The sequence below is a fragment of the Leopardus geoffroyi genome, chromosome A3, assembly GCF_018350155.1.
Source record: "Leopardus geoffroyi isolate Oge1 chromosome A3, O.geoffroyi_Oge1_pat1.0, whole genome shotgun sequence".
NCBI lineage: Eukaryota > Metazoa > Chordata > Mammalia > Carnivora > Felidae > Leopardus > Leopardus geoffroyi.
The window spans coordinates 74,543,359-74,552,392 of NC_059336.1; the positions used below are offsets into that span (position 1 = coordinate 74,543,359).

At 42.8% G+C, this 9,034-nt stretch overlaps 1 protein-coding gene across 2 annotated transcripts in view; it reads right to left on the reverse strand.

Moving 5' to 3' along the window:
• EFEMP1 (EGF containing fibulin extracellular matrix protein 1) overlaps nt 1-8,314 on the reverse strand; it is a 59,726-nt gene extending 51,412 nt beyond the window's left edge. Inside the window, exons 1-5 of one of the 2 annotated variants that reach the window (XM_045446112.1) lie at nt 8,073-8,187; nt 7,296-7,340; nt 6,688-6,775; nt 2,525-2,573; nt 1,944-2,360 (exon numbers count right to left, since the gene is read on the reverse strand). In XM_045446112.1, the coding sequence (XP_045302068.1) occupies nt 1,944-2,360; nt 2,525-2,573; nt 6,688-6,771 (550 nt within the window). In that variant the 5' untranslated portion in view covers nt 6,772-6,775; nt 7,296-7,340; nt 8,073-8,187. Of the gene's footprint in view, nt 1-1,943; nt 2,361-2,524; nt 2,574-6,687; nt 6,776-7,295; nt 7,341-8,072 lie in introns of both variants that reach the window. The other variant, XM_045446111.1, reaches the window with a different exon arrangement.
• Nucleotides 8,315-9,034: the final 720 nt, after the last annotated feature.

Below are 9,034 nucleotides of genomic sequence, written 5' to 3' on the forward strand. Positions count from 1 at the left end.
TTTTTCAGAAAAAGTAAATAGGATTTAATTTTTATTATTCACACTTTATTATACAGCTTCTACTATAACCAGTACATATTCTAAGTCTTGAATATGCTTTATCCTAGAACTTCTTCACTTGGTTCTAGGCTTTGTTCTTGAAGTCAACCATAATCATCAATGATTGACTATAAGCTACTTTGGGAAATGACCTATTCATTTATGTTTTTTTTCTCCTAAGTACCATTTAAAATATACATCTGAAGCATGAAAAGTAATTCAGTACATAAAAGTCAAGGCTTAAAAAATTTCAGCATAACTTTTCAGTTTCAGGAAAAATTCCACCAACCCTTCCAGTTCAACTGTATATTTAAATAACACAATTAAAAAGTTGGTATCTTCAATAAGCTCAAGATACCTTTCACCAATATTCACTCAAATACGTATACATAAAGTAACCTCGTGAGGGTATCTCCTTGACATAATCCTTAAATTAAATATCAGAATATCAAGCACATGCTGAAGCATTCATCATCAATATTGGAATTCTGACTCATGACAGTAACACGAAACAGATGCTAATATGATGCGCCCTCTGAAAAGTGACACCATCACAGCACGGGTTAGCTCTTGATGTGGGGTACTTAAAAATTTGAACACAAAATATAAAACAATAAAAGTCAGAGCGTGATAGGTGTCCTTACTTCATTTATAAGCCATTTGAAATCTATCTCCTACAGAAGATAAAACTCAACACTAATGAAGGAAAGGCAGCACCTCAGGGAACCAGAAGATGCTTCTTCCACTTAATGTAGCATGTAGGTGATCCCAATTGAGCCCCTCAGTGCTGAGGGAGGAAGGTGCTCTCTTCCTCACTCATGAGCAGGTAGAAGGTAAGAACTCCTGGGCCCTTTCCATTGGCCAGTGTGTACCAGGCACTTGTGGTGTAATATGGGGTCTACTGTCTCAGCCCCTGGCAGTGAAAAAGGAGTCTGGGGCTCCTATGGCCCATCTCAGTAACAGTCTCCACACCAGGCAGATCTGAAAGGGTTTGCTAAGAAGGAAAAGGGGAACAAAATCTCTTAGCACAGTCCAGTTAGCTAATATCCTACACATCTTCAAAGCCCAAGATTCTTATCATTTTGCTAGCATGAGTCTACAGCTGTTTCTAGAATAATGCACAGTGATGTGTACTCTTTGTGAAAATAAACAGAAAAACCCAAGTAGATGGTGCTATGGTGCAAGTGATATAAGTGAAATGTACTCCCATGACAACTTAAAAAGACATAAATGTGAGTGGGGGAGATTCCCTCAAAGGTAACAAGAAACAGAAGTCCCATCTCTTTATCCCTCAGTGAGGAAAATAAGTTAGTGGCAAGTGAAATGAAATCTTGAGAACCCAAAGGACATTTATGGAGTAGCTTGACAGGCACAATTTCAAATTCCGAATGAATAACCTGACTGCTCCTGCTGACAGCTGTGACTCTGGCCCCACTGCTGGGGTTTTCAGGCTAGCTCTGCTCTCACCACCTGTGTGACCTCTGGTTCTCAAACTTGGCTACACACTGGAACCACGTGGGGAGCTTTAAAAAATACTGATGCCTGGAACCCACCCCCAGAGACTGTTATTTAATTGGGCTGGGGTGTGGCTTGGATATAGAGAAGTTCTAAAAGCTCCCAAGAGACTCTAAATATGTGTAGCTAAGGTTTAGAAGCCCTGATGACCTCTCTGAGCCACAGTTTCCTCCTTTGTAAAATGATGACCATATAGGCAGCAACCACCTTTTAGGATTATTACAATGATTAATTGTTATTATTAACGGTGACTAATTATTCATAATGATTCATTATTGCAATGATTATTGGCATGTGGGAAGCTCTCAGCAAATGTGAGCTGTTATCGTGCTCACCACGAGGTGCACCTGGACAAGAACTTTCTCCTTAGCATAATCAGTCATGCTTACCTTGACACACGTTATGCTCACTCTGCTCATAGCCCGTTGCGCACTGGATCCGGTGAGAAGGGTTGGCTGGGATGCGCTGAGGGTCAGCTGGGTTCCGTCGGATGACAAAGTTATTTCGGCCAGTCTGTACTTCAGGGCCTGCAACAGCAGCAGCACTGGCGACGAAGCCACCCCCAGGCATCGCTGCACTGGCTGCCATGCCACTGGCTGCCATGCCCCCAGCGCCTGCACCTGATGTGGCGGCAGCATTTGCAGCGGCACCCACACCTTCCGCTGCCGCCGGTGTTTCTTGCTGAGGCTGTTCATTATTGACAATAATCTGGGCTGTTTTAGGAAGGCAGAGGTATCCTCCGTAGTGGTTGACACATTTCATTCCACCTTTGCAAGCGTCTGGGACAATGTCACATTCATCAATATCTGTGGTCAGCAATAAAAGAAATCAGGAATCTTCTCAGAGGGAAATCTGAACATGTAAATATATACTCATGCCTTTTTGGTAGAATATAAACAGGACAGGAAGAGTGACATGAGATGGAGACAGAAAGCTATGTTCAGATGGGAAGTCTTTGAAGTTGGCTCACCTTTGCACTGCTGTCTTACAGGATCCCATTCATATCCATCTGTGCATTGCTGTGAAGAAACATCAAAGATGGGGCCAGGAGACAGTTAATTTGTGTATCCAACTTCCTAAGAAGTCACTCTAAAAGCTTCATTCTTATGTCAACAATCCTTGCTCTAGAGTCTTAGATACATGATGTGATGGGTAGTTTAACATTCTCTAGATTTTCTTTCTTTCTTTTTTTCTTTCTTTCTTTCTTTCTTTCTTTCTTTCTTTCTTTCTTTCTTTCTTTCAGACATATCTGTGCATTGGATCACTTTAGGAGGTCCCTTCTCAATCACCAGCTGCCTCACCACTTCTGTTGTATTTAGAACAATTGCCCATCACCATGTTGGAATTCTTTTCTCTGTCAGGATACTCATCTTCTCTAATCTCCCTGAATGCTCTTTTTGCTTTATTTGCCCTCCTTCCACATTATAAATTTTACCAAAAGAAAGAAAGATAGATTCAACCAAGTTCTTTTTTTCCTTCACTTGACACTTCCCCTCCTCTCTCTGTTGTCTTAGAGCATTCTAGCAGCTGGCTTTCCTTATTCCTGTTCAACTGAGTCCCAAGTCTTGCACTCACACCTTGACCTGTCTCCTAGCTTCAATTCCTACAGGTCCTCTCTAGTTCAATCACTGAACAAACCATCTACTGAGTACCTTCTCCTACCAGCCACCATTCTAGTACTTCAGGATGCAGAGGTCATGAAGACCTTGTGCTTGTTCTCAAGCAGCTCACAGATCAGAAGAGACAGACAGGTAGACAAGTTGGAGCAAGATGTCAGGTGCCATGACACAAGCATGTATGTGGAAGAAGTGATGAATGCTATACAGGGTAGCGTGTGGGCATGACAGGGTGGCAGAGAAGTTTTATGGGGGAGGCCACAAGTGAATTGGGCCTTATATGCTCTTCCCAGGCAAAATGAGGGAATTCTAGGGGTGAGGGACCATGTGAGCAAAGGTGTGACATTGTTAAAGAGGAACTGGGAGTAGTCTGGGTGGGGGGAGGATGAGGTTAGAGGGGTAGGCAAGAACTGAATTCTATCTTGAATGTCAATGAAACTCAAGCTTTATGATCAAGCTTAAGAGTCACCCAGGGTGCTTGTTAAAATGCAGACTCAAAAGATCTGATTCTGTAGGTCTGGGTAGGGGGCTTGGAATCTGAATTCCTAACAAGCATCCCAGGTGACCCTGTCACAGGTTGCCTATAGGCTACTTCCTGAGAAACACTGCTGTAAGTGATAAGAGGCCCCTGAAGAATTTTTTTAATTCTTTTTTTTTTCTCTCCACAATTTTTAAGCTCAGGAAAACATTTGACCAGATGCAGATTTCAGGGAGATGCTTCAGGAAAGATTGAGCAAAAGTACAGTGAACAAACAAATAAACTTGAATTCTTTTAATAGAGCTGAGAGTTGCTCATGCACACAACAGATGCTTGGCAAGTAAATTGCTGAACGGAGACAGCTCAGTTTAAATATTTTAATGATATCTGAAACTTCACAGGGTGAAAGTTAAACTCGTTTTATCTTCTAAGCTAATTCTTTTTAGTTTCCCCAACCTGTCCAAGGCACTGCCACCTTTCTTAGGACCCAGGATTACAACTTTAATATCCACACTGACTTTTCCAACTATTCTCCTGCAAGCTCTGCCAACCTTGTGTCCATTTCTAGATCTACCACGTTGGTGAAAGCCTTCTTGGCTTCATGAGTAGGCAACGCTCTTGGCAGGTCTCCATAACTCTGTGTGCCACACACAGCTTCCATGACAGCCTTTCTTGCTGTCTTGGTTATGTTACTCCTGCATTTAAGAGCTCACACTGGTTTGCAGACCTCTCAACTCTGACTACTGCCATCTGCAGGTTCCCTCCACTACCCAGCTCCAGCCCATCTAACCTTGACATCTCCTCAACTTGTCTTGGTTGTTCTTACCTCTAGACTTTAATTATGTCACTTTCGCTGATTCAGGGGCCACTTCAGCCTTTCTAGATTAATCTGAAGTCATTACTTCCTTTAAGGTTCAGCATGGAGCTCAACCTCTTCAATATGCTGGTACTGACATTAATTGCTTCCTTGATTTTCTATTTCTTTAGCAACTTGTATAGTCTACATAATGATAATATTTGTACTTGCTCAGGAACTTTGTAGTTTTCAACAATATTTTCCCAGGGTAAATTCTCTAAGATGAAGATCTGAATTTTCTTAATAAACAAAAAAACTTAAATTCTTTTGCTAGTGGTAAGAGTTGCTTATGCACATGGCAGGTACTTGGTGAGTAAATGGCTGAATAGACTTTAACTTTAAAATGGAAGGGGGATATGAGGTTGTCTTGTGGATATGGGCTCAATCTTCTACCTTTCAAGTCAGGCACAATGACAGTTCACTTGAATAATCTGTATGCTAACTAGAGAAGACATGCAGATTGTTTTAGGTATTTAGTTCCAGTACATTTAATATGGATCTACTATTAAACAAGCCTGGACTGAGTTTAGCTTCACCACTTGCTGGCTGTGTAGCCTTCAGCAAGTTAGATACTCTCTCTGGTCTGTGGTTCTCCTATTGGTGAAAGGAAGATGATACCACTTCTCTCATACTTCACCATGAAAATGAAAGGAGATGGTGTCTCCACAATGGGGTACTCAAAAAATAGTTACATCTTATTCTTTAACCATGAATCATTAGGCATACACAGTTCAAGAGAGAATAGACCCAATCTTAAAACAAAAAGGATGTCATATCTGGAAAATCTGCTATAATAATAATAAACCCTAGTTAGTGGTCTAAAATTATAGTGTTTAATCCACAAGGAACTTTCTCTGCTAAAGATGAATGTGATTTAGCTGATTAACCAAAGAGAAGGGGGTATAAGACAAGCAATTGTAGCAATAAAATATTTTATTGGATGAATATAAAAAATGTGTAGTTAACTTCATTCTAGCTTCCTAAGAAGGCAGTAAGTTTAGCCTGAATAATAAAACATTCTCATTTGAAGATAAACAATCATTTCTTGTGCTTTATTTATCTTCAGCAGAGGAAGCAACTACATTTATCATTAAGTTAACGAAATATTTATGTGAAAACTTATTTGATTTATAGTTGATTTGAACAACAACAAGGAACATTTTCCAGATGAATACTAACATTCTAGGGATAATAGGATACCAAAAAGTGAGATAATGCTTATTATCAGTAATTGACATTAGCTCACTTTTAGGAGTTTTATTTTCAAAAATTTTTCACATTCTTTTGAGTAGGATTACTTAATTTTAAATTGGGAGAAAATAGAAAAATATGTTTTTCATATTATGATCCAGGACAAATACCACTTGTCTCACAACACAGGTTAAAGAGTAGAAAACACAAAACAAAAGCAAACAAAAAGAAAACACAAAACAGAGGTGCACAGAAACTCACCAGAAGTGAGGTTAAGTATTGCCCTCTGTTCTCACCACATTCATTCCTGATGGTGGGATGGGTCTGATGATGTTTTCAATATTTTATTAAACATTGGTTATACCCATGCAATTCACTAATCAAATATTACTTGGAAATAATCAGATGTAATTAATTAGAAAATGCAAAACCAAATTTCACACAATGCATTTTAAGACTACTTTAGCCAATGCTGTATCCTGGTAGCACATAATGTTTACCTGAAGGGCATTTATATGAATTATTATTTATACTATAAATGAATATATAGCCTTTATAAATTCAGTACAGGCCATTTACATGAGAACATAAGTCACACACCCAAATGAGGCACATGCTTTCTTTGTGATGTTCGTTATCTGCCTGTATATAGGGATCCAGGCTTTCCAATTCCTTACCTCCATTAATTTATTGCATGTTTTGGAAACATGTACCTTACTTAGGTTTTTGTTTTTAAAAGGGTCTCTCTCCTTTTTTGGTTTTGCAGAATCATTACATTTTGCTCCCTATCTCAATTGGTGATCTAAATGAACTTTTGGAGGAACCATGGGCAATTTAAATAAATCTTAAAATGTGAACTATACTAAAGTGTTGTTTAATTTATTACCCTCCACAGCCTACAGCCCACATACACTGGCAGGAGTGGATAAAGTCTCTCTTGTGTCACTGAATCCCGCTGAACCGCACTTATCTCAAATTCCATCACCCCTTACCGTGTACGTGATGGTTTCTTCGGTGTCCTGTGACTTGACCAGAGCCAGAGTCAGCATAGTTAGGAAAAGGGCTTTCAACATCATGAATCTCAAAGAAAACACAGGACAAACCGGTGCTTAGTATCTGCTGGAGGGGCGAGGGGTGGGGGGTGGGGGGCGGAATAACAAAAGTTTAGCTGTGAAGTATCAAGTAAGGAAGGGCAGGAGGGAGAGGTTTAGGTTCCATCATACCCTATTTCCAATCTACTTTCTCATTCCCCCTCCCCCTCCTCAACCTTCGTGGCCAAACGAGGCACCAAAGACTGTAAAACGGCTGCAGAATTACATTTCACTTTACTCCATCCAGCTGCGCTTAACATATACAAAGGATATTCAGCAAGCATTTTATACTGTACCTACACAACAGGCTCCAGAAAGAGGGTGGAAAAGAAAAGAGAGGGTGCTTAATTTCAAAGGAGATGGTGCATTTGTGTGTGTGTGTGTGTGTGTGTGTGTTTGTGTGCGCGTGAGAGAGAGAGAGAGAGAGAGAGAGAGAGAGAGAGAGAGAGAGAAGGTGGAGCAGCAAATCTCAGATTCCTTGAACGTTAAGGCTTTCCCTGTGTGCTCACCTCCAGCTAGTAAAGGAAGTTCCTTGCACAGCTCAGCTGAAATACCTGTGAATCAATATGAATTACCTTGGCTTCAAACTATTTTTTTTTTTTTAACAAAACACCAAAACAAAACTCGAAGAGCAATCTCCTTCCCTAGTAGAATACCTGCCCTTCAGAGTTCCTTCTTATATCCTCCAGCACAAACTCTCTAAGTGGCATTTTCACGCCAGTTCTCTGCCTGCAGCTTTGTGTAAAAGCCCCAGGTTTGTGGAGAAGCAGCCCAAAGCTTCTGATTCTCTGCGCATTATCAGTCCTTTGGTATCAGAATCTGGCTGCCTAGGGCCAGAACCGGGGAACCGCACCGCAGCCGGGTCCAGTTTCGGGGCAGCGGGCCTGCCCCCGGGGAGGTGAGGTCCCTCTCGCAACAGAAAGTCAACATGCGGCAGTACCCGGGAGCTGCTCAGCGCTCCAGCTTCAAACTAGCTCCTGTGGAATCCAGGTGTGGCTTAAATCTCGTACATTAGCCCCCTGAAACTTTCAAAACCTCGTTTATGGGCAAAGCCCAGTCGGCTGATTGTCGGCGCGCACACACTTGCCCATCCAAACAGATGTCACCCGGGTACTCGCACATGCTGACAGATCGCATTCCGAGACCGCACACCTCCACCTTCCTCTCTGCGTGAGAGATCCTGCTCAGTCTGGGACAGTTCTCGGGTACCCCTGCACCCCTGAGGTCACCCCACTTATTTCCCTTAGCGCTGCCCAGCGGGCACCGGGTGCACCGGGGGCTCCTACCTGTGCGGCCGCGCTGCGCTCCGGGCCTGGGCAGCAGGGGGAGAGCGCAGGGGAGGGCAGCCCGGTGGGTCTGAACTGGCGAGGTCTGGCAGCGGCCGCGGCGGCAGGAGGAGGAGGAGGAGAAAGGGAGGGAAAGGGGGAGGGCGAAGGGGGGCGGAGGAGAGAGCGGAGGGAGGTGCAAGAGCTGAGCCCAGCACTACAGGCCGGGCGGGAGAGCGTGCTGCGCTTCTCGTTCCGCGCCCCCTCCTCTTAGCGCACTCTGCGTCCGCGCCTGCCCTCTCCTGTCAGCCCCCACCCCAGTTCCCAGACACCCCGGAACCCCAGGCTGAAGATGGCACGTTTGGTGTGTGAGGTCTTGGGTTTGAATCAGCCTTGGTGATGCTCCAGCCTTCCGGACAGTATCTTGTGCCCTTTAGAGGGGAAACATCTCTCCCAGAGAGCTGCTGAGGGCCCTGAGGAACTGCTTAATCTTTTTTTTTCCCCCCAGTAAGTGACTCCTAGGACAGTAAATTAACCCATTCATTGAACTGGTTCTTTTGCCTTTTCTCTCAAATGCTTTTTTTTTTTTTTTTTTTTTGCGCGTGGGGGAGGGTCTGCTTCCTCAAATGTAGAAAAAAAGAGAATCCATTCATTCCACAAATATTGTTGACCTACTATGTGCCATGGTTGGCAATGGGCCAGGTATAACACACACTAACAAAATTGTGTAGCCAGCTTTGATTTTGGTCTCACACACCTCCTCTTTTTATGGGCCCTTTTTCTTATCCACTGCTTCCCTTTTCTGCACTGGTTCACTTGCAGGAGTCCCCAGGATGGGTCATTCAAAGTTGGGCATTTCACTTTCACCTTTCATACTAATGGTGGAATTTCGGGAATCTGGAGAGCAAAAAAATTTTTTTCTGGCTTCTTCATATCATACCACACAGATTGCTGTTATCTCTGAAGGCTGCAACTCTACAGTC